The sequence below is a fragment of the Urtica dioica genome, chromosome 5, assembly GCF_054948205.1.
Source record: "Urtica dioica subsp. dioica isolate 48M chromosome 5, U.dioica_male_clone48M_v1_H2, whole genome shotgun sequence".
Lineage (NCBI taxonomy): Eukaryota > Viridiplantae > Streptophyta > Magnoliopsida > Rosales > Urticaceae > Urtica > Urtica dioica.
In genome coordinates this window covers 34,279,336-34,305,629 of record NC_142760.1, presented here as the reverse complement: position 1 = coordinate 34,305,629, position 26,294 = coordinate 34,279,336, and the positions used below count along the sequence as shown (strand labels likewise).

Here is a 26,294-nt window from a genome sequence, read left to right as displayed (position 1 = left end):
TAGATACTAATTACCTAAAGTCAACGCTAAAAAACTTCCAAAAACATAACAATAAATGGTCTATTAATTTTCAAAATCTGCAGGAAATTTCAAATTTCAAATTTGAAAACTTCCCTATTCGGTTTCTGCGAATTAAATAAGGGCAAAAGTGTAAATCTAATTTAATTAATAAGTTGCCACGTAAGCAATATGACTATTTATAGCATATTAACGAAAGGTTGGCCAATTTTAAATTGCTACACATTCCGTGGCTTAAGCAGTCAATTATTTGTTAAATTAATTTGGAATTTAATTATTGGAATTATTTTTCTAACTGCTTTTATTGCCCATGTTCTATTGACCTCATGATCCTGGAATTTAATTTAATTATATATCATGTTCTATTGTCTCTCATCTCACCACTGTAACTTTCTTCATCCCCTCTTCTATTTATTATGTTATTTATGATGATCAAAGAAGTTGATGAAGCGAATTAATAATGTTGTTGAATATCAATTCAATAAAAGTACTGCCGAGACGAATATATAATACTTTGTTACAAGTATACATACTAATGATGTATAGAAAACTCGGGTTGGAAATGGTCGTTGAAATACGGCTTAAGGAAAAAACCGAACCACTTGAGACAATAATTCTGACCCCACATTATATATATTATAAACACACACACAGCAATAATGAGTAAAGAGGTATATACCCACTTTCTGTCTAGAAGACCATAAAAAAAAAAAAAAAAAAAAAAAAAACACACACACACACACGGCACAAAAAAAACTCTCTAAACGTTAAAAGGTTTTATGTAGATCAGATAAAATCTGTATCAGTTTAGGGTTAACAATGGCAGAGACGTTTCTGAGTCCTGTAATTAAGAAACTGCTTGATCTTCTGATCGATGAAGCCAAGTCTTTGAAAGAAGTTCACAAGCAAGTCAACAGTCTTCAAAAGGAGTTGAAGATCCTCCAGCCTCTTCTCCGTGACGCCGAAGCCAAGTCTGCCAAAGGAGAGCTCAGCGACGCCACGAATGAGTGGCTTAGACAGCTCAGAGACGAAGCCGAGCGCATCGAAGACGTCGTCGACGAATACACTTATTACGCCGAGCACCGCCGTCAAAGTGAAGTCGGTTTCATCGGCTCTCTGCGCAAGCCAGCTCACGTCGTTATGACCCTGAAAACACGGCATCACTTAGCCTCTGAGATTCAAGAAGTCAAAGAGTCGTTGCAAGAAATCAAAGACAATGGTCTGAAGTACGGGCTGAGACCCTTCGAGCAAGGCGGATCAAGTGGCAGGGAATGGAATTCACGCGTCGACCCTCGCATCGGTTCGCTCTTTCTTGAAGACAATGAGCTTGTTGGCATTGGATCTGTGTCGGCAGAGCTGGTGAGTACTTTGGTGGAAGGTTCGTCTGAGCGTACGGTGGTTTCATTAGTGGGAGAAGGTGGGATCGGAAAAACTACTCTCGCCAAGAAAGTATACAACGATGTTAAAGAAAAAGGATGCTTTGACATTCATGTTTGGGTCACTGTGTCCCAATCCTACGACATCGACAAGATTCTCAAGATGCTAATGGCTGAGATCTGCTCATCTGTGGGAGAAATGGTCCGCATTGAACAACCGCTCACTCTCTTGAGAAGCTCGCTAGCGGTGAAGAGGTATGTGATCGTATTTGACGATGTTTGGCAAACTGATTTCTGGAGTGTCATAAAGCATGCTTTCCCTTGTAATAGCAATGGTAGTAGGATTCTCGTCACGACTCGTAATTCTAAAGTCGTAGATTCCTTTAAGTCAGAATCATGGGAAATGTTTGTCAAAGCGATGAAGACTTGGTCTGCAGAACAAGCATGGGAACTATTTTGTAGAAAAGCATTTCCACTCTCAGGTTGTCCACCCGAATTGGAAAATTTGTCTCTTGAAATATTAAGTAAATGCCAAGGATTGCCACTTGCTGTTGTTGCCGTCGCTGGTTTGTTGTCGACAAAGAATCTTTGCAAAGTAGAATGGAAACGAGTACTTGACAATCTCAATTGTGAATTTGAAGAACAACGTGCGCTCTCAAGTGTTTCAAAAGTTCTTTCGCTCAGCTATCATGATTTGCCGTACCATCTTAAATTGTGCTTCTTGTACTTTGGTGTTTTCCCGGAAGACTTTATCATTGAGGAAAAAAGATTTTGTAGAATTTGGGTTGCTGAAGGCTTCATTGAGCTGAGAAAAGACAAATCGTTGGAACAAATCGCTAGCGAGTACATGTCAGAGCTTATCGGTAGAAACTTGGTTTCATTTGAGTTGCGATATGGATCTGTTAGATACTGCAAAGTGCATGATTTGATACGAGACGTAATCCAAAAGAGAGCTACTGATTTGGGTTTTTATCAATTATTTGACAAAGATAAGCCGAGTTTTGAAAAGAAGGCTCGGCGCTTGATAATTCACAACACTACAAAGAATATTTGGGAAAGTGTTTGTGATATGAAGATTCGCTCGGCTGTTCTTGTTAACACTAGTGACGTATCAGATTCTTTTGTAGTTGGTCTATTCAAAAAATGTAAATTGTTGAAGGTTGTTGATTTTGAAGATACTCCAGTTGATAATGTGTCAGATATAGGGTATTTGTTACACCTCAAGTACCTAAATCTGAGTCGCTCAAAAGTCAAGACTCTCCCGAAGTCCATCGGAAAGCTACATAATCTGCAAATGCTGGATGTCGCTGAAACTTTAGTGCAGGAGCTGCCACGTGAGATCAACAAACTGCATAAATTGCGTCATCTTTATTGTGGCTTTTTGGATAGAGAAATGAAATATAGTGTCAAATCAGCTATTGGTGTGAGGATGCATGAAGGGATTGGAAATTTGGAAGAGTTACAAACACTATCTAGAGTGGAAGGTGATGTTGGTTTCATGAAAGAGCTACAAAGGCTGAGTAAACTGAAACATTTTGGCATTTCAAAAGTGGGTGCAGAGATGTGTAAAGTCCTTTGGGAGTCTATTGAAAAAATGAAAGATCTTGAAGAGTTATTGCTAACCTCAATCAACAATAAAGAGGTGTTAAATTTGAATTTCATTTCGTCTCCTCCTCTTCGTTTGCGATTTCTCGAACTGAATTGTCGACTACAGCAACTGCCGACTTGGATTCCTGAGCTTCAGAATTTGCACGGTCTTCAGTTATGTTTCTCGAGGTTAGTCGACGAGCCGCTGAAATGCCTCAAAGGTTTGCCCAATTTGGAATACCTTTATATGTATAAGACATACGATGGAGAGGAATTGCTGTTTGAGGAAGGCGGTTTTCAAAAGCTGAAGACACTTCGTTTAATGAGTTTAAAAGGGATAAAGGTGATTAAGTTTGAAAGAGGAGCACTTCCTCTTCTCGAGGAGTTAGACATCGGACCTTCCCCACTGATGAAGGAAATTCCAGGCGGTCTTCAACACATAACAAAACTTAAATCCCTTAGAGTTGTTGATATGCCAAAGGAATTTGTGAAGGCTCTACAACCCGACAGAGGCTCTGAGAACTGCAAGATTCAGCACATATCTTCCGTCACTTTTTCGTACGACAAAGGCAAAGGGTTCAAGTATCGTTCTTACAAACTTGGTAGCACAGAGCTTTTGCAACTTCTAGAGGAACAACAATGATGTAAGCAACGTTTCAATAAATTTAAATTTCAATTTGCTTGAAATGAACTTGATGTTTTATTCAATTTATTTAATTTTTTCAGGGAAATTGGACGTCATTGCATATCACAGCGTTATGAGGTATCCAAATTATTTTTCCTCAGCTTCATGTATGTCTTAATCATTAACATTTCACGATTCAAGCACTTGCATAATAACAGATCGAATAAAAGCCAGTTTCAGCACCCCAACGAAAAGAATTAACATTTAACAATGCTCTCATTTGTATTTGTTTCTTTTCTTGTAAATATTTAGACAGCTGCCTGATTAAGTTAATTTCATACTCAATTTTTCGTTTTAATAGATTCTTTCACTTGACACTACTTCTTTTTGGAACTTGTTTTTAATTTTCCTCAAACTTTTTTCACCAGGGAGCATGGAATGCTGAACGTTAGGGCATTTCTGATCAATGTGCGTTTGATTATTTATTCTCAAATTCAAACAATGTGTATTTGATTATTTATTCTATCAGTGTTGTAGGTTGAGATGGTATTTGTCTATTTTTTTTGTGATGCCAAGATGAACTTGAAGATTAAGTAATTTTTCAGTAATGATATTTCAAGGTACTCTTTCCTCTCTCGATTTTCCCATTGCGGTTTGCTCTTGAGAGGTTTTAACGAGACCTCTTTTAAAAATAAATGTTTTTTTTCCTTCTCATTCTATATTGGTTTTAAGACCTGAAAAATATACCGATATAACGCCACACATAGAGCTACCATTGTTCTACAAGTTCTTCAGTAACATTTCAGAACCAAAAGACCATAAAAAAGACTTGAAGAAAGCAACGGAAACATAAATCTTCTAATGCATTCATATATCATAGTACTAAAGTTCACAGTAATGATCTCTAATTCACTCGCTCGTAAATACTGTAAATGTAAAGACTGGCCATAATAACAGACACAAATCAACATCATGACCAACAAGAAATATAAAAAATAAAAAAAAAAATCAAAAAATCAAAAAATCAAAAGTTAATAATAATAATTAAAACAACGGGGATAACAGAATTGATCAATCTTGGGTCTCACTCTTCTCAGCGTCGCGTTCCTCGAGCAACTTTCCTGCTTCTTCTTCCTCATCGTTCTGCTCCTTCTTCTGAGCCTTCAAGCTCTTGAGCTTCAAGTGGTTGTAATACCCGACTCCGATGAAAGCCAAGCCGTAGCCAAACAAGTTCATCGCCGTGACTGTGTCCATGATCACCGACCACGAGAAGGCTATGAGAAGCCAGTCTTTCACGACTCCGGCGACGTTCATCGTCAAAGCCGAGGTCTTTCCGACGAGGAGGAACACAGCAAGATTGAGCGCGAACGTGCACAGAGAATTCGTGCCGAAGACAAACCAGTCGATGTTGAAGCTCGAGGTCGCTCTCAGCACCGGAGCTTCGATGAAGAGCCACGGGACGGTCAGGAACGCGAGGCAGCACGGAGCCACGTAGTAGAGAGACGTGATCGGATTCAAGCTGATTCCTTTGGTGTTCAAGAGGATCTGAATCATAACGAGCCTCGTGGCTTCGAAAGCGAGGATCTGAATCAGGAATTGAATTTTGCCTCTCGGTAGGCTGCGATGGAGATATACTTTTTGCCTAAACAGTAGATATACTTTTTCAGCCTCTATGAAACCAATAAATTTGGCCTCTTTGTAGGCTTCAAAGGCATTACAAACCCAAACCCGAAGCAATAATATTTGAACACAGGAGCCGAAATACAGGAACTTCAAAGTAATTGTGAGTTTGTCATAAAAGAAACAACAATTTGATAGATTGATGACGTAATATATTTAGAACCTGAATTAGCTCTGGAATGTATCTGCACGCCTGAAATTATAGGTTCAGGTTCAGAACCGTAAGGAGCAAGATTTGTGATTATAGATTTTGTGGAGAATCTTGCAATCACTTCCAAGAGACTAACAACAGTCAAACGATCGATAATAGTGATGGCCTCTTCCGTTTCACGAATGGTTAGGGAACCACGAAGATGACTAGCAGAGATTGGGTATCGGTCTCATACGTAGTGAAAACCTTGATAAATTTGGTTATTGGCGAGCTTGTGAAAAACACAGGATTTTGTCAAAAATCTATCACGAAACACAGAATTTCAAAACACAAACAAAAAAATTCACAACATAAAGAACGCAATTAAAAAAAAAAAAAAAAAAGTCACTACTGAAGCAATATTACACAGGATTTTGTGAAAAATCTATCACGAAACACGGAATTTCAAAACACAAACAAAAAAAATCCACAACATAAAGAACGTATTTAAAAATAAAAAAAAAATAAAAATAAAAACAGTCACTACTGAAGCAGTATTACACAAAATTCAATGCACGGTAGGTAATTACAGAAGCAATATTACAAATAAGTCAACACCAAGTACAACAAGCACAAACGCCACCACCTTGAGTTTTCTGAACTCGAATCGTTATAAGTACATTCATTTCAAATTCGAACTCGAATCGGTATATTTGCTTCGACTTCTCGCAAATTTCAGGTTCAGTCCACCGATAAAATTGCAGCCACCCTCGGGCTGAAACACGAACATATTTTGACCCATGTTGATGGTTATTGACCCATGCTGAAGTAGAACCAGAGTAACATACACCAACGCTATCGGAATTTGGAGTCCCAAATAAAGATATTTTATTACCTAATTTTTACACATCATATTTTGACCTACACCTGAAATACGTGAGCCATAAGCTGGGTTAACGGCGACATAAGAGAGAGGACGGCCAAACAATGAGAAGCAGGAACTCTGTGTTTTGCGACGTGCAGCGAATGACCACGATATGAACCGAGAAATTCTTCGTAATAATCTGAGAGAGAGAGAGAGAGAGAACAAACCGTGAAGAAATAAATAAAAGAAAACAATTTTTTTTTTAAGAAGGAAACAATGAAAAAACAGGAGGGAAAATAGTTAAGGACAATTTTGTAACAAAATTATTTTCACGCACTTATTTGCTAAAAGAAACGTCTGATTTTGGGTTTGGGTTTGGGTTTGGGTTTTGGGTTTAATTTAGGAAGGAGACTTACTCTTGCTATCATAGATGTCAAAATCCCTTGTTATTATTAATAATATTGAAATATTAAGGGTGGTACTGAATGGGCAAGAAAATCATGACGAATCAAGATGAGTTAATTAATAAAAGCACGAAACTATTTACATTCAAGTCAAATTAATTTATAGTATTTTTGTAACTATGTTATCCATTTACTAAACTTAAGAGGGGAAAACAAAAATGTAGAAGCATTATAATTAACAAAAAAAAAAAGCCTTTTAAAAGCCTGTGTAGTTTGATAATAATCATGTTGTTTGCTATTATTATGTAATGCCTAGTCAGCAAGTCAACGTGTGCAGTCAACTAGTCCAAATTGTTACATCGTATTGGTTGGACAGTTAGTGATTAATTTACCTATACATACTGTGTAAACGAGTAAATCAATACAATTCAAGTCATTTGTTCAAAGTTGCAATTCCCTCCTTTTCTCTATTTTTACAATATTAGTCTTAATAGTCGTGTCGTTGGCAGTCTTAAATTCTTAATATTCACAAATCACAACCTTCCTTCTTCTCTAAATTCATTTTAAAAGCTTCGTTCTCGTTTGTTTGATTTTAATTTCGATATGTTCATGTGCTAATTTATGATGCATTATTTTTAAATTCGAGGCTTTCGGATTTCAGGCTTTGTTTGTTTCCCAGGTACTCGAGAAATGGGAATGTTTGAAAATCACCTTTGAGATTATCTTCCTCTTTGTATTCCTATTTGTTACGGTTTTTTTCAATTTCATTTTTTTTATATGATGAAAATGAAACCCCACATTGTTCATAGCTTGTGTTATGTTTGACGAATTGTCTCAATAGAACTGCAAAGTCTGAGCGTATTAGTTTCACTAATCATTTTGTCTACTTATTTTTCTGCTCAAACTGACTTTCTTCACCAAATTAGTGAGTTAGAACTGTTTATTGGTTGAAGTTGAATATGTGTTGATATTGTGTTCTAGATAAGATATATTTCTATTGGGTTATTTGTTTGATTTCTGAAGTTCCAGAATTTTTTATCCTCACTCATCTCCGTAATTTGTTGAGAGAGATAATGAGATAAACAAAGACCGAGAGAGTTGTGTGTCTCAGTGAAACTCCTTGGGTTGGGATTTCAAGTAGAAGAGTCTGTCTTGTCTTTTTAGCTTATTTCCATTATGCTATATGTGCAAAGAACAAGGTCAAGGAACTCTGGTTTGTGTCCTGTCTTTTTTGTGATTTTTCTTCTTCTATTTGATTTTTCGGTACTGATGGTTTTTTTTTTTAATTTTTTTTTATTATTATTATGATATAGCTGATAAGGGCTAAACTTTGCGGCTCTTAGTTAGGTGAAAGCCATGAAGGTATTAACTTTAGGATTTTAGTTTATTTAAAAGAGGTCAGACGTTTGATGTTGAAATTGGTATCCTTAAATTTAATTACAAGCTTCTTTCATCTACTAGGAAATAAGATTAATGATAAAAATAAAAAAATCTACTTGCTACTTTGGGTCATCGGCATGCAAATGTCTGAAATTGAAATTCATGACATTTGAGAAGCCATATATTTGTTCACCCAAAAAAATAAAAATAAAACCCTTGCGAAGCCACCCTGAAATAACACATAAAAATAAATCTAAAGGCCTTTTGTATTGTGGGGCTAGAGCCGTGAAATTTTGGCTTCTTTGAAGTTACATATAATCTGAATGGCTCAAAACTCGAGACTCTCCCGAAGTCCATCGGAAAGCTACATAATTACGGGAGTTGCCACGTGAGATCAACAAACTGAAGAAACTGCGTCACATTTCATGTACCAATTTTGATAAAGAAAGAAAACATAGTGTCGAATCATATATTGGTGTGAGGATGAAGGGATTGGAGATTTGGAAGAGTTACAAACACTAGCTACAGTGGAAGCACATTCAGGTGATGTTCGTTTCATGAAAGAGCTACAAAGGCTGACTAAATTGAAAAATTTTGGAATTTCAAAAGCGAGTGCCGAGACGTGTAAAGTCCTTTGGGAGTCTATTGAAAAAATGAAATATCTTGAAGAGCTTTGTCTAGCATCAAGCAAAAATGAAATATCTTGCGATATTTCCAACTGAGTTGTCGACTACAACATCTGCCTTGAGTTTTATTTCTCGAGGTTAGTCGACTAGCCGCTGAAATGCCACAAAGGTTTGCCCAATTTGAAGTATCTTAACATGTATAAGGCATACGATGGAGAGGAATTAAAGTTTGAGGAATGCAGTTTTCCAAATTTGAAGACACTTTGTTTAAAGGTGTTTAAATTAGATTAGAAATGCAGGAATTAAAGGTGTTTAAAACGGCTAAAGGTGATTAAGATTGAAATAGGAGCACTTTCTCTTCTCGAGGAGTTAGACATCTGATTATGATTCTTACAAATTTGGTAGCACAAAGCTTTTGCAACTTCTAGAGGAGCTGCAATGATGTAAGCAATGTTTCAATATACTACAATTTCAATTTTCTTGAAATGAACTTGATGTTGTTCAATTTATTTAAAATTTTTAAGGGAAAAATTGGCCGTCATCACAGATCACAGCATTAAGAGGTATCCAATTATTTGTCCTCAACTTCATGTATGTCTTAATTATTTACATTTCACGATTTCAACACTTGCATAATAAAAGAGCAAATAAAAGTCAGATTCAAGACCCCAACAAAAAGAATAAATATTCGACACTGTTTTCATTTGTATTTGTTCAAGAAATATTTATTGAGCTGTGTGATTAAGTTAATTCCATACTCAATTTTTCGTTGTAACAGATGCTTTCACTTTTTTTTTAGGAAAACACCAGCTTTATTAAGACCTCTGGAAGAGGGCAGCGGATTCCGCCGAAATAGTGTTTGAAATACAATCAGGAGGATAATGAATCCAAGTAGCAGGGTTGCAATCCTTCAAACTAAATTGCTCGAGAGTGTGGGCCACAGAATTGCCCTCTCTCTTAATAAAACTAAAGCTGGAATTGGTTTGCTTCGCCAAGTCGCTGAGGTCATCGATGAGGAATCCGGATTCATCTGCAGCTGGCGTCCTTGTCTTGAGCATGGTGATAGCCTCCTTGGAGTCAGATTCCATTTCACATGGAATATAGCCCCAGCTCGTCGCGAAGGAGACCCCTTCCCGTAGCGCTTCCATCTCCGCCTCCAGGGACGATATCGCCTTGGGTCTGGACCTACTGAAGCCTGCAACAAACCGGCCCTGGGCATCTCGAATACATCCGCCCAGCCCCATCTGAGCCCCGCTGGTGGGGTACGCCGCGTCAACATTTATCTTCCACCTGTGCTTCGCCGGAGGTTCCCACGAGACCCAACTCTCCGCCTGAGGGACCTGCCTTTTTTGGATACTACATCGCCTCGTCTCCATTTGCAAAATTTCAGCTCGAGAAAAAGCGTGGCGGAAATCGCTGCGGGACTCGTGGAGGTGCTTATTTCTCTGATTCCAAATATCCCACAAGAAGATTCCAAGAGAAGAAAATTCCTGCTTAGACATGGTTGTCGCAGCTCCCATGAGGATGTCTCTAAGCTTCCAGCTCTGACTTGCTTCTTTAATAGCCTCAAAAGGCGAGTTGGTCCATGCCTCCTCCACCAACGGGCAAAAAAATGAGGGCATGAGCGGAAGACTCGTACGAACAACCACATTGAAGGCAGACCGGGGCCACCGGGATAGATCGATTTGCTAAATTACCTCGTGTCGGAATATAGTCCTTGCAAGCTCTCCATAAGAACGTCCTTATTTTGGGAGGAGTGTCCATGTCCCAAATAATCTTCCACAATTTGTCTCGTCTTCTATAAGAGGTGCCGGAGGTCTCCCCAGCCTTCCTAGCTTCCCTAGCAACATAATAACCACTCCGAACCGTGTAGACGCCCCTCTTTCCAAAGTGCCATGCTATAGAGTTTTGCTTCTTACCAGTCGGCCGAGCCATGGCAAGAATCTTCTCGGCTTCAAAAGGTAGGAAGACCTGCCGGATCAGCCTGGAGTTCCAACCTCCGGAGTCCATGATTAATTCGTCAACGGTCGCCGACGGGTGAAGTCGGGCAGGGGATTGCAGCATGAAGCTCGAAGGAGAAGGAATCCACCTGTCACCGTACACCTTGATATTCTGTCCGTGACCCACTCGCCACCGCCATCCTTTTTTAATTAACTCGATGCCCCAAAGCAAGCTCCGCCATACATATGAACAACCAGATTTCACATTCCCCTCCATAATCGACAAGTGAGGATGGTACTTACCGGCCATGACTCTCGCTGCTAAGGTATGAGGTGCTCTCGCTAATCTCCAAACCTGCTTAGCCAAGAGGGCTTGGTTAAAATCTTGTAGACTTCTAAAGCCGAGACCCCCTTCACTTTTGGGCTTGCAAAGACGGTCCCAACTCTGCCAGTGAAATCTTTTCCTCCCACCGTCTTCGCCCCACCAATAATCTGCACAAGCCTTCTCTATTTCCTCACACACCCCCGCCGGGATTTTGAACGAACTCATCGGGTAGGTAGGAATAGACTGAATAACTGACTTAATGAGAGTCTCTTTCCCACCCATCGATAGCATTTTGTGGCTCCATCCGCTGATCCTCCTAACTGCCCGAGACCGGAGATAACCGAACTGAACAATTTTTGAACGCATCGAGAAAGTAGGTAGACCAAGGTACACGTCGAACCCATCTGTAAGTCTAGCTCCCAGGATGTCCTTGATTTCTCTGATTTTGCTCGGTTGTGTATTAGGAGAAAAAGAGATCGCCGACTTCTCGAAATTGACTAGTTGACCCGAAGCTCGTGAGTAATCATCAATACAACAGCGAAGAGCATGACATTCGGCAGCATCCGCCTTGAAGAACACGAGACTGTCATCTGCGAAGAAAAGGTGAGACACCACCGGGCTTCGCTTCGAGATTTGTATCCCATGGATGTGCTCAAGCTGAACTTGCTGGTGGATCAAGGAAGAGAAGCCTTGGGCACATAAAAGAAACAAGTATGGAGACAAGGGGTCACCTTGGCGAAGTCCTCGAGACGCGGTGAAGGACTTGGAGACGAAGCCATTAGCGAGAACGGAAAAGTTGGTTGTGGAGATGCAATCCATGATACGAGCGATACACACCGGACCGGACCCCATAACTTCCATGATTCTTCGTACATAAGACCATTCAATCCTGTCATACGCTTTACTCATATCCAACTTCAAAGCTGCGTAGCCCGTCCGACCCCGTGTACGACACCGTAGCCAATGATTACATTCGAAGCCCACCATAACGTTATCACCAATATTCCTGCCGGCTATGAATGCGCTCTGGTTATCGTCAATGACACTTCCAAGGGCCTCTTTTAGTCGATTTGCAATAGCCTTCGCCACGATTTTATATAGGGTGTTGCAGAGAGAGATTGGCCGGAATTCGGAGAGTGTCGAGGCCTTGTCCACTTTTGGTATGAGAGATATGAGAGTACTATTCCAGCTCGCAACACTGCTACCGCCGTTTAGAACCTCCAGGCAGCTGGCAGCGACTCTATCCCCCACCACATCCCAGCACCTCTGGAAGAAACACGCCGACCACCCGTCGGGACCAGGGGCTTTTGTCGGGTGCATGCCAAAAAGGGCTGTCTCCACCTCCTTTCTACTGAAGTCCTCCTCAAGTCGCAGGCGAAGTCGAGTCGGGAGGTTCGGGACCGTGGCAGGAATGCTTGCCTCAAGCACCGTGGCGGTCGGAGAGGTCGAGGAGAAGAGGTTGTTGTAGTGGCCCACAAAGACGCCGAGGATGTCGTGTATCTTGGTGATTTTTGCTCCCGAGTCAGTAACAATGGCCGATATGAAATTAGTCTTCCTTCGTTGATTGGCGGAGGCGTGAAAGAGTTTCGTATTTCTATCACCGTGTGTCAGCCAGTTCACCTTGGCCCGCTGCTTCCAATGAATCTCCTCCGCTGAGAGAAGCTTCTCAAGTCTCGCATTGAGAGACGCAATACGCGAGACACTCGATCCATGGGAAAAATCCCTCTTCATTCCCTCTATTTCCTTCCTTAAATCCGATATTTGTTGTGGAAGTTTCCAAAACCGGTCACGACCCCATGTAGTGAGCTTTCTTTCAATTCTCCGAAGATCGCGAGAAACTTCCTCGGAATTGCCGCTACCTTGCTGGATCCAGTCCTCCTTGACTTTGTCCATAAAATCTTCCTCGTGGATCCATTTCTCCTCAAAGTGGAAGCGCCTTTTCGGCCTCCTAGTGGGTACGTCCGAGTCCGCCTCGAAACGAACGCTAATGGGACGGTGGTCCGACCGGTTGTACTCCAGGTTGTAGGCTTCGAAGTCGGGAAACATCCTCAGCCAGTCCCCGTTAGCGCAAAACCTGTCGAGACGTTCTTGAACGAAGCCCGGGGGAGCCCAGCCGTTGGCCCACGTGAATTTCTCACCCCTGTATCCCAAATCTTCCAGGTCTGCATCCTCCAGCGCTTCTTGGAACTCCACCATACGACTCCAACTCCGACGGGGCCCCCCATCTTTCTCTCCGTCGAACAAGATTTCATTCCAATCTCCACCGACGAGCCACAGAATGCACCTTCTCCCGTGAGAGTTGGCGAGTTTCCTTAGGAGATCCCAAGAGAATTTCCGCTGTTCTGTTCTCGGGTTCCTGTAGAAACCAGTAAACCTCCACACCAGCCCCTTTCGATGAACAATCGTATCAATGTGCCCCTGGGATGACGAGTGCACAGTGATAGAAACCTTGTCCGACCATAAAAGCAGCAAGCCTCCGCTTTTTCCTTCACTACTGACCACAAATTGCCCTCTCATACCAAGCAGCGATCCCCATGTGACGCATTGCTTAGCAGAGAGCCTTGTTTTTTAGAGGAACAAAATTTCAGGCGACTCGTCCCGGACAAGCCTTTGAAGGTCACGGAATGCACCGGGGTTGCCTAATCCCCGGGCATTCCAGCACAAAAGACTCATTGTGACCGGCGGGTCTGGCTTCCCTCGCCAGTCCCCGCCGATCCCGGGAGATTATCACCTCTCGCATTTTCTCCTCCTTCTCCATCCTCTTGTTGTGTCTTCTGGGTATGCTCACTCTTGTTTGCCTCCTCCTCTGACGTCCCCAAACAGTGGAGAAGGCCAGCCCCAGCTTTTGAAGAGTCCTCGTCAGGAGACACTACTCCGGTCGAGATGAATGGCTTGTGGTTATTCCTGGCTTTTTGTTTGAGGGAGAGTGTCTTCCTTGGGGTGTGATCGGATGTCTTTTTTGCAATTTTTGAGCTTTTGGATAGGTGGTCACGTGACTGTGGTGGCAGCTTAGATTTTCTTTTTAGGAAGGTGGGGTCGGTACCAGATGAGAAGGAATAAAGGCCGCTTATTGGTGGTGTCGAAAAATCTGAATGGATATGGTTAAGATGGTGAGAATTCAAATTTGGGCTTTGGATAAGATTGGGTGAGTCTGGGGTGGGCGGGTATTGGGGCAAAATGGGTTTTAGTGATGGTATATTAGTGAGAGAATCCGGGAATTGGCTTTTGTTGTGATCATAATTGCACTGGGTATTATTTGTGGGGTCACGAGGGAAATCATTTGTGGTCTCAACACTAGGGTTCGCCTCATTAAATTTGTGTTTTGTTTTTTTTAATAGATGCTTTCACTTGACACTACTCTTTTTGGAACTTGTTTTTAATTTTCCTCAACCTTTTTCACTAGGGAAGCATGGAATGCTGAACCTTAGGGCGTTTCTGATCAATGTGTTTGATTATTTATTCTCAAATTTAAACAATGTGTGTTTGATTATTTATTCTATCACCGTTGTAGCTTGACATGGTATATGTCTATGTTTTTTTTTCTGATGCCAAGATGAACTTGAAGATTAAGTAATTTTTCAGAAATGATATTTCAAGGTACTCTTTCCTCTCTCGATGATATTTTCCATTGGGTTTGCTCTTGAGAGGTTTTAACGATACTTTTTTTTTCGTTCTCATTAGGACCTGAAAATATACACATATACAGTTATAAATCAACATGAAAAAATGGGGATCGTATTGATATTTGTCTGGATTAAAACTTTAGTCGTATATGTATACCATTTCGCTCGAAAGGAAAGCATTATATATTTTATGTTTCTATGAAGCTCACAAAATTCTTCTTCTTTTTTTTTTTTTTTTTATTGTTATTATTACCAGAATATGTATACTTTTGGTAAAAAAAAAATGTTATATGACGTTTATAATAGCCCATCATTCTTTTAAAAAGTAGTCCGAGTTAAATTAAATTAACTAATTAAAGAGAGTTAATTTAATTAAATCTTTAGTTAATTTAATTAATAAAATAAAGGGTTATTTAGTTATATAGCCACACGGATATAGTTGATTGAGATATAGCCCACATTTGGTTTATTTCTTGTAAATAACCAAGTAAACTTATTAACAAATTAATAAAAGCCTTATTTAACGCAACCAAACATATATTTTAGGTAGTTAATAGGCTGCCACGTATGCAAGTTGGCTATTTACAAATTATTTACCAAAGGTTGGCTAATTTATAACTCATATAGTTTAGGTGGCTTACGTAGCCAATTTTTTGTAAAATAAAATAGGTCCATTAGGAAAATAGCAAACTTAAACGTTTGACATTGTTAAATAGTCAACGTTTGATAAATTTTAGGTAAATAGTCACTTTCAATCATAAATTTTAAGTAAATAGCCACTTTCATATACCAAATGTTGACTATTTACTTATCATTTACGTCTGAAAGTGGCTGTTTACTTAAAATTTACCAAACATTGGCTATTTAACAATGTCAAACGTTTAAATTGATTGTTTTTCTAACTTTCTGAAATAAAATTTGAACTAAAATCTTAAAAGGAGTCAGAGAAATGGCTAGTTGCAACAAATTCATGTATTATTTAATGCTATGTTTGAGATAACTGTTACCAAGTTTTGTTTTTTTTTTTTTCATTCAATATGTTTTTAGTTATTATGTATGACACAATTTAAGATTTTCTTTTTAAAAAACTATTGGATAACAACTGAATTTCAGTGCGTTGTTATTAACAACAAACTGAAATTTGTTGCAGTTTGTCACCGCATTGCCCCAGCTGACTGCCAAAAAAATGCGGCCAGCTGTGGCGACTTATTAAGAAAGAAAAATAAATAAATATTGCAAAATTAAAACTTGTGGCGATTCAAATTAATTTTTTGTTTATCCAATTTGTCTAAAAGTATCATTAAATAGACTAATTCTGTCAACAGTACTATTATTGATCGTCCTACTTAACTACTTACCCAGTAATTCTTAGAAAAATTCCCCATTGTATTTATTAAAAAAAAAATGCCCCATTGTTTTTATTAAATAAAAATGTTCCATTATAAATTGTAAAAATTCCCTACTGACACCACTAAGGAAAGGGTACCAAATATGGGCCCAAATAAAGTAGTTGAGTCACAATAATTTGTAGGGAAATTGACACAGATAATACCAATTGAATGTCCCTTACCAAATATAGCCCAAAATGAAAAAATTGACACATGTAATACCTAAGCCATTGTGTAAAGACTATTATACCCTCAGAAATCTTTTAAACGCATGCAAATCCATTCCCGGGTATTCTTCATCTTTTTCCCAAAAAAAAAACCCCTCATCTTCTCTCTCTCTCTCTCTCGCACGATCCCTCCATTTTTTTCAAGCTCAAAAACATCGGCCATTCCCGGGTATTCTTCATCTTTTTCCCAAAAAAAAAAACCCCCTCATCTTCTCTCTCTCTCTCTCGCACGATCCCTCCATTTTTTTCAAGCTCAAAAAAATCGGCCATTCCCGGGTATTCTTCTCTCTCTCTCTCTCTCTCTCTCTCTCTCTCTCTCTCTCTCTCTCTCTCTCTCGCACGATCCCCCCATTTTTTTTCTCGCTCAAAGAAATCGGCCACACATTCTCTCTCTCTCTCCCTCACACGTTCTCTAGCGAAACAGTGATCCTCCATCGTCGTTCCAGGTCGCAAGGCATAACAAAAAAAGGTATGGGTATTACTTATGCAATTTTGAAAGCTAGAACTCCGATACCCATGGCCGCCGGCTTATTCATAACAAATGCATGTATTAACTGACCCCTATTCAAACTTTGTGTTTTAGCTTTGACGTTAATCGGTGAAGAAGAAGAAAAGATTGTGTTCATCTTCATATCAAGGTAAATCGGCCGAGTGTTTGTTGATTTAGGGTTTTTGGCTCAAATTTTTTTGGGGTGTTTTAGTGTATTTGGTGTTTGGGCGAGTGTTTGTTGTGTTTGGCCGAGAATGTGTTGTATTTGGGTGTTTGATTGTATTTGGGTTTGGGTGTTTAAGTGTATTTGTGTTTGGGTGTTTGAGTGTATTTGTGTTTGGCCGAGAATGTGTTGTCTTTGAGTGTTTGTGTGTATTTGTGTTTGGGCGAGTGTGTGTTTGTGTGTGTTTCGTGCTCGTGTATATATTTGATTGAACAATGTTAGGGTTTGACGAGTGTGTGTGTGCGTATTTGGTCTTGAAGTTGTTGGAAATTGGTGACTTGATTTGTTTCAGGTTTTATATTCAATGACGAAGTCTAAAGGAACCAAGGTCGAGGAGGCCTCAAACGTTCGAAGAAGTTCTAGGACGGCTTCGAAAAGGAAAATAATTTCGCCGTCCAAGCGTTCCAACGATGACGACGCGTTCATCGTCGCACCAACAAAGATAAAGAAGGTATACAATAAAAATGAAGTGACTTAATTAGATGTATGTGCAGCTATTTGATTTTGTTTTGTGTTTGATATAGCCAAAAAACAAGGCTGAGTCCTCGGGCGTTGCGACCGCCTTGGAGAGTCCTACCACTGTAATTTCCCGAAAGGTGAGTGTCAGAAACTCATTTTGATCGTGGTTTGTGATAGATGTGTCACGGACTCGATGACTTCGTGACCAATGTGTCACGAAGTCATCGAGTCCGTGACACATCTGTCACGAAGTGGGTGAGTCTGTGACACATCTGTCACGAACTCAAGCATAATGGTTTCACTAATAATGTCATTGACACATATGTGTAGGAGTGGAGACGGTTTATACCGGAGTCCAACGTTGAAGGATTTTCCTTTAACTTCCACGGGGGATTGGAAAATTTCCTGGCTCTCTTACTCGGCCGCAGCGCCGAAACGCAAGCTGGTTTCGCCCAATCTTGTTTTGGGCAGTTCGTGGGGCAACCTAAAATAATGTGGTCATCGGCAATTATAAGCCACTTGGTGTTGAGGGCCGGGAGCTTCGACGGAGAAACTACTGACGGGCTTCTAATTGAGATTGGAGGCCAAGTCCGGGAGTTCACGAAGAGAGACTTCCAGGAGATCACATTCCTCAAAGTATTCGATGACTACGAGGAATTCAAGTTCGAGGGGGTTGTTTCTAATGACAGCCTCTTCAAAAAATTCTTCCCGGGGAAGTATTTGAGTCGGAACTTGGTCAACCAATTCTTGGAGGCGAGCGTAGATTGGCCGACAGAAGTTCAGGTAAATTACCTGAAAATTTACTTCGTCTTGAATGGCCACCTGGCGGACGATGCGAAGAACAGGACACCGTGCTTAGAGCTCATTAAGGCGGTGGAGGACACGGACACATTCGGTCGCCATCCATGGGGCAACGTGGTGTGGAACTACCTTCTCGGCGAAGTCCGGAAGTTTGTGGAGAAGGGTGGCGAGCCAATGGAGCAAGGTAAAAAAAAAGGAAGCTCCATCTCCCCGGATTCGTCGAGCCGCTTCAGGTTTGGGGGTACAAGTGTCTTCCTTTCCTGACGAACATGGGGGTTTGTGAGAAAGTCTCCACCACAGCTCGGCCAATAATGCGTCGGTGGAAGTCTATCGGACTTGTTCAGGATGCCGCCATGAGAGGAATCAACTTCAATGAGGTAATAAATTTGTAGGTTAATTCATACTTAATATTGATCACACTCATTTGTTAACTTGTCCCATGTATAGGTTGAATTTCATGGAATCGGCGACACTTCTTCAAGCGTTGCAACCCCTTCTACGACGGCAGCGGGGGTGGACAAACGCCCGGAGAAGAAACCCAAAAAAGACGCCCCACAACCAGAAGCACCACCACCACAACCACTACAACAACCGTCCCATTCACAAGCACAAACAGTTGAGGTAACACAATTTTGGGTTTCTATTTTAATTTAAATTACCATATTTCGTGACAGATGTGTCACGGAGTGGATTCACTCCGTGATAGATGTGTCACGTAGTGGATTTACTCGTCAGCCAGCTTACTTTGTTATTTTGGTCATGGACAGTCCCAGCTCGACTCTCTCGAAAACTCAGTTGGAAATCTCCACGAGCGTTTCCGCTATATGCAAGACGACTACAGGAAATTCAAAACAGATATTTTGGATGCGGTGAAGAGCTACAGAGTGGCTCTTGATGAACTAGATCAGTACTACGATTGGAGAAACGAGTTGCGGTTAGAAAAGAAGCGCAGGGAGAAGAATGCCGAAGAGAAAGCGGCCAAATTGAAGAAATGGGAAGAAGAGATGGCGAAGAAGAGAGCGGAAAAAGAAAAGAAAAAAAAAGAGGTAGAAGAATATGTTGAGAAGCTGAAGAAAATGCAGGAAGAAGAGGAGAAAATGCAGGAAGAAGAAGAGAAGAAGCAGAGAGAAGAAGAAGAGAATAAGAAGAAAGAAGAAGAGGAGAAGAAGAAGAAAGAGAAAGACGAGGAGAAGAAGAAGAAAGACGAAGAAGAGAAGAAGAAGAAGAAAAACGACGAAGACGAGAAGAAGAAGAAAGACATCGAGGACAAGAAGAAAAAGGACGATGACGGGGACAAGAAAAATAAGCAGGACAAAGACAACAAGAATAAGAAGGACGATGGCGCCAAGAAGAGCAAGAAACCGGAGGAGAAGGATGGCAACCAAAAGAAGAAGAAAAACGAAGTCGAGAAAGGGAAAAAGAAGCAAACCAGTCAACAAGAGGTACAAGATATGCAATAGACATATTATTTTGTTGTTTAAAATCTTAAATGCGGAGATGAGTGGATTCACTCCGTGACAGATGTGTCACGGAGTGTACTTAGTGCGTGACACAGTGTCACAGAGTCGCTGAATTTCGTTATTTTGATTACACTCATGTTGAACTAAATGATTTTGAATGGTCAGGAGGACGAAAGTGATGTCGTAAACACACAAGGTCAACAATCTTGGGGTGATGAAGATTTGCCTCTCAGTCTAGAAGCCCAAATGAATGCAGAGGCAATGGAAGAGTATGAGTTGTTAGGGACACATGGGGTTCAAGAGGTACCTCCATTAATTTGATGGTTGAACTTAATTCTTGACTTGTTTAGAAGCATATAATTGTTATGGTTGAACTCAACAATAAACTTGAACTCAACAATAAACTTGAACTCAAATAAGCATATAATTATTATGAAATATTATTTTATGGTTGAACTCAACAATAAACTTGAACTCTATTTCTCTTGTTGGATAGATATATGACATGAACACACCGAATCCCCATATCCTTATTGAAGACTCACCTATCAAGAAACATTTGACCCGGCAACGACGCAGCCCCGATAGGTTTACTCCTTCCAAAAAGCCGTTGCCTTTTTTGAGGTTCACGAATGCTCCGGACGTGCTTCCTGATGAACTGCCGCTGTCGGAGGTAACCAAACGACCGGACCAGGATGACGTTGACGTCATGAAGTTGTGGTTCCAAGTCGGCTTGAAGAGGGGCCACAAGAACATATCTCAGGGCAAACCAAAATATAAGCCGGAGGAAGAAACCATAGCGCCTTCTATGGAACTTGGACAGATGGCTATCAACCAGAAGACCTTCTTCTACAACATGTGGCACGAGGACGGTTGGTTGTCTGATCAGGTATTAATGTGTGTCAGTAATGTTTAAAATATGTCTTGTTTTACAGCTCACTTCTTGACAGATGCGTCACGGAGTGTGTCACGGAGTCAATTCACTTCGTGACAGATGTGTCACGGAGTCAATTCACTTCGTGACAGATGTGTCACGGAGTGGATTCACTTCGTGATAGATGTGTCACGGAGTGGATTCACTCCGTGACAGATGTGTCACGGAGTGAATCCACTCCGTGACAGATGTGTCACGAAGTGAATTGACTCCGTGACACATCTGTCACGAAGTGAATCCACTCCGTGACACATCTGTCACGGAGTGAATCCACTCCGTGACACATTTGACACGGACTAAAGTCACTCCGTGACACTTGTGTCACGGACTTAGGTATTTAGTGCTTATGTTTATCTTTTGTCGTGCATCATGTGGACGTCGCGATGTACTACCTCCGGAAGAAGAAAAAGGCGGGTTTGTTACGTCACTCCTTCACCATCATGTCCACGGTCTTCTTTAAGTATCTCCGAGATAGTTACACTCAGTTCAATGCTAGTCAAGATCCGGGTGTATTCTTAAAGAAGAAACTGAAAAAATGTGTCGTCGACCACATTACCGGAGAGTCTGGAGCGGAGCATTTGGTGGACCCATGGGACGGGGTCGATGATGTCTTCATCCCTGTAATACATGGCGGACACTGGTATCTTCTTGTTGTCAACGTGCGTTCAAGGTGTATAACGGTGTACGACTCCATGAGTTCCACCGGTGGACACCAAACGCTCGTGGACACTGAAGTCAGAAACTTGGCCACCATCTTGCCATATGTTCTGCATGTCGCCGGCGTTCTACTCTCCAATGAAGAAATATTCAAGGTCGTCCACTACGATCAAATGCCACAACAAGACAATGGGTAAATATTTTAATTCTTAATTTTACATTCTTAATGACACATATCAATTAAAGCATGCGTTTTTTGTTCCTTCAGAAATGATTGTGGCATGTTTATGATCAAGACTGCCGAGTTTTTGGCGCACGACCTTCCATTGTCTGATTTGAAACAGGAGGACATGATCATGTATCGACAGAAAATGACCACCGAATTATACCGACACGGAGCGCTAAAACTACACACGCGTGGAAATGTCAATGTTGAGGCAACTTGAAATTATGTGTTTATGATTGTACGCATGTGTTTATAACTTTATATATGTATTCTTAGAACTTCAATTCCTTAGTTTAAAAGTGTATGTATTGTTTATAACTTTATATATGTATTCTTAGAACTTCAATTTCTTAGTTTAAAAGTGTATGTATTGTTTCGAAATCAATTTATGTATCACAAACTGACCTCATTTCGTGACAGATGTGTCACGGAATGAGATCACTTCGTGACACATGTGTCACGGACTGTGTTCACGTCTTAACAATAACATTGTTTCATAAACCATTCTTAACAATACACTCAATACCAATAAAGTTCAAAACATTCCAAATGTAATACATAGCAAAACACCAAGGAAGTTCTAGATATTCAATGATAAAACGTGTCGAATTACAAACCAAACCAATGTCCCATCCCCGGAGCCCTAATTTCCGGTGGAATTGGGTTGCGACACGTAGCTCTATTGTGACCTACACCTCCACAACGGGAACATTTACGAAGCGGGGCATCAGATTCTCCAAGAGAGGGAATCCTTCTCTTCTTAGGTCTACCCGCCGGACGACCTAAGAAGTTAGGCGGATTTACTTTGATCTGCTTGATTTCGTCGGGAAAAGTCCATGACGATTCACTTCCTTGAGGATGAATAACCCCTGCATACGCCAATTTCCAATACTCGGTCGTGTAGTACTCTGCACAATAGCTCTCAACTGGTAGGTTGCGTAAGCGACAAGCCGCAATGGCATGGACACATACAAATAGATCAGTTTGAAATTCTCGACACGAGCACGTCTTATCAATCAAGTTCACTGCCCATGGTGTTCCTTCTGTGTCTAAAACCTCGAATTCGTATACTGCAGAAGGCCGGACCTAAAACATAAGCAAAAAAAAGTTTAAACATAACCACTCAGTCCGTGACACATGTGTCACGAAATGACCCGAGTCCGTGACACTTGTGTCACGAAATGGATTCACTCCGTGACACATGTGTCACGGACTGAAGTCACTCTGTGACACAAGTGTCACGGACTCGGGTCACTTCGTGACAGAATTTAAAAATTAAAAACACACTATAACCTGCATATTTGCCGAGACAGCAAGTTTTTGTAACATTTCGGTATGATATTTCATTGACAACACACTTTGAGTTGATGCCGCCTTTTCTCGTCGTTCGTAGAACCAAACTTGCATTCTCTCCGTCAACCAATCAAGGCACTTCACTATTGGAAATGATCTTGCTTTAATAGTTAACGCATTCAAAGACTCTACGTTGTTTGAAGTTACGATCGTTTACCTTGATGTCTTGAAAAAACAACGTGCCCACTTCTCATTTCCTACTTCGTTGACAAGGTACGGACGTATCAACGGGTCTTCCTTGTCCAACATGCGCATAAACTTTTGATAGTCAAATATAGTATACGCTTTTGCTGCACCGTAGAACTTCCAATTGAATTCCTTGCCAAGTTTTTTGAATTTCGCCTTGACGTTATTCTTCACGTGGTATGCGCAAAAACCATGTTCTGCTCTTGGAAAAACTTTCTTCGCGGCGTTAATGATTCCGGTGTTTCGGTCGGATACGATGACCATGTTATCCCTCTCCCCCAATGCTTCATTACGTTTTTTGAAGAAATAAAACCAGGACTTGGAAGTTTCGGACTCACCAATACCATAGGCAAGCGGGAATATTTGCTCATTTACGTCCATCGCGGAAGCCGTAAACATGCTGCCCTTGTGATAGTTTGTCAGGAAGGTTGCATCAACAATTACAACAGGCCGACAATACTTCCATCCCTCTCTGAACGGAGCCAAAGAAACGAAAAAGTACATGAAATATTTATGACGGTCAGTTTTTAGGTCGATGAGAGAACCTGGATTCTTTTGCTCTAACATGTACTTGTATTTTGCAAGAGAGGCATATGACTCATCACCCGTCCCATACAAGGATTGTATTGCACATTCTTTTGCCCTCCATGCTTTTCTGTATGAAATATTGACTCCAACCTCTGTTCGCATGTAACTCTGAATCTCCTTTGCGGTACAACTATGTACAGTTGGATCAATAAATTTGTGTTTCACCCTCTCTCCAACCAACTCTGCAGTAGCTTGCGGTTGCCCTTTTTGTCTTTCCTCCACAGAACAAGTGTGCTTTGGATCATATCTTGAACCATAAACACAGACACACGATAAACAACATTTTAAAAATAAAAGGGCATACATTTCCTGACATATCTGTCACGAAGTACATCCACTCGTGTCAGGAGTGGATTCACTTCGTGATAGATCTGTCATGGACTGATTCATCTATGAAGAGAAATGAAATTTCAAATAAAATCAGTTTTTAGGTCGTGAAATTTTACCTTCTAATTTCAAAACAATCCGTGTTCTTTAGCTTCACTGCCCGGACCGCCCAATCACAATTTTTACCCGCACAAATGACATGAAGTTTGAGCGGAGATGAGTTCTTCGTTTTGAACCGATAATGATTATTGATTGCATCCATCCGCAAATGCTTCAACAACGCCGCTTTGTTTGCATATAATCCTTTTTTTTACACTTACCGGAGATAAAATGTCCAACACCTCAATATCGTTACTCTCGACACATGTATTTGATTCGGGAGCCGTAACCGAACACCCCCCCCCATTCTCTTGGCTCGATACATTCTCTTTTCTTTGTGATCGAGTTGGCGGCTGTGGTGGAAGAGGAGGCTCTTCCTGGTGTTGAGTCTGTGGTGGAGCCTCTATCGACAAAATAACTAGTGGTGGAGACCTTCTGAGTTGGGGTGTTGCCTGGCTAACAGTATTCACGTCATCCAACCCAACAGTATCATTGTCGAAAGCCTCCGGACTTGGTACGTCCCATTCACGTGCCTCGGATATAGGACTCGGCATGTTTGGAATGATCCTGCTTCGATTGCAACCAAATCCACTCTCGCTTGTGTTTGCTGTTGGAGTGGATCCAACCCGTGGAGAAGACGCGTCATCCGCTTTTTTATCCTGACATGCCTCCGGACTAATCTCAAGTACAAGATTCAACTTCGTCCGGTTCGGTTCGTTCTTCCTCAAGTACAAATAACATCGCAAACTTTCGTCGTCGTCTATGGTTGGCGGTACGAGCCCGTCAGCTTCATGTTTGACGTTGATTGAATGCGTTGCAGGGGTCACGTTCAACCGAGCATACAATGTTTGCATCAAACTTTGGTAATTCAATTTGGTAGGAAGTAAAAGCGTAAGAGTACCACCCTCTTGATATACGCCCGGTTTTACCCACTTCCCGCTATGCTTAGCATATAAACATATTTCCGCCATACCTGTATACGTTCACTCAGTATTAGAAATGAGTATTAAAAGACAGTTATTAACATGGAAAAACATCCAGTTCGTGACACTAGTGTCACGAAGTGAATCCAGTTCGTGACACTAGTGTCACGAAGTGAATCCAGTTCGTGACACTGTGTCACGAACAGGATTCACTTCGTGACACCCTGGAAAACAACCATTAACTCCTAGTAAACAAAATTCTCAGATTCTAACCATCATCACAAAACAGCTTCACATCATTTCAGTCCAAAGCACAATAAACGCTTAACAATTTCAGCCAATACACAGCACCAACAGTCTCGAATCATCAACAATTCAACATCACAATTAAATCTATCATCACACGGCCAAGACCCAAAAATCAAACCCAAACTCGTCCAAATAAATTTCCAGACTCAAACCTATCACGTGATTCTCAGACATCTTCCAAAGGAATTTCCTTAACCATGATAAACAACCAGAACATCAACAACGTCAAAATGCCAAAATTACACTCGGCCAGAAGAAACAATTTCAGAACCAAATAGAATCCGAGCCCAACCAATAAACAAGGCATCAAACACGAACATAAATCAAAAACTCATTTATGTCTTCTGCGAAATCAAACTCTCAAACTCATACCCACGAAATCAGAAAATCCCAATTCAAAACCCTAATTTCATTTTTCCTCAAATCCGAACCATAGAGGAAGAGAAATTAAAAATCGAGATTACCTTCTCCGTCGCCGTCTCTCTGACATACGATGGAGAGGAATTGCTGTTTGAGGAAGGCGGTTTTCAAAAGCTGAAGACACTTAAGTTAAGGAGTTTAAAAGGGATAAAGGTGATTAAGTTTGAAAGAGGAGCACTTCCTCTCCTCGAGAAGTTAGACATCGGACCTCACCCACAGATGAAGGAAATTCCAGGCAGTCTCCAACGCCTAACAAAACTTAAATCCCTTAGAGTTTTTGATATGGCAAAGGAATTTGTGAAGGCTCTACAACCCGATGGAGGCTCTGAGTACTGCAAGATTCAGCACATATCTTCCGTCACTTTTTGTTACTACAAAGGCAAAGGGTTTGATTATGATTCTTACAAACTTGGTAGCACAGAGCTTTTACAACTTCTAGAGGAAGAACAATGATGTAAGCAATGTTTCAATATACTGCAATTTCAATTTGCTTGAAATGAACTTGATGTTATATTCAATTTATTTAATTTTTTCAGGGAAATTGGACGTCATCGCAGATCGCAGCGTTATGAGGTATCCAAATTATTTTTCCTCAACTTCATGTATGCCTTAATTCTTTACATTTCACGATTCAAGCACTTGCAT

General features: G+C 40.8%; 2 protein-coding genes across 4 annotated transcripts in view; one reads left to right on the top strand and one right to left on the bottom strand.

The window, feature by feature from the left end:
* Nucleotides 1-769: 769 nt before the first annotated feature.
* LOC149398044 (disease resistance protein RPM1-like) lies at nt 770-26,294 on the top strand. 3 transcript variants are annotated; one of them, XR_016297159.1, is made up of 4 exons: nt 770-3,625; nt 3,708-3,744; nt 4,035-4,074; nt 4,136-4,292. XR_016297159.1 is itself a non-coding variant. In XM_089615627.1 (3 exons), the coding sequence occupies exon 1, from the start codon at nt 838-840 to the stop codon at nt 3,622-3,624; it is 2,787 nt and encodes a 928-aa protein (XP_089471753.1). In that variant the 5' UTR covers nt 770-837; the 3' UTR covers nt 3,625; nt 3,708-3,744; nt 4,035-4,292. The 3 variants fall into 3 exon arrangements, 2 of the variants coding, with proteins under 2 accessions (XP_089471753.1, XP_089471754.1); XM_089615627.1 differs by having other exon boundaries at nt 4,035-4,292; XM_089615628.1 differs by lacking the exons at nt 3,708-3,744; nt 4,035-4,074; nt 4,136-4,292 and adding an exon at nt 26,186-26,294.
* Nucleotides 4,371-26,294, bottom strand: part of LOC149398041 (putative sugar phosphate/phosphate translocator At4g32390) — a 98,135-nt gene continuing 76,211 nt past the window's right edge. Inside the window, exons 2-3 of the mRNA XM_089615629.1 lie at nt 5,027-5,040; nt 4,371-4,933 (exon numbers count right to left, since the gene is read on the bottom strand). Coding sequence (XP_089471755.1) covers nt 4,678-4,933; nt 5,027-5,040 — 270 coding nt within the window. The 3' untranslated portion in view covers nt 4,371-4,677. The remainder of the gene's footprint in view (nt 4,934-5,026; nt 5,041-26,294) is intronic.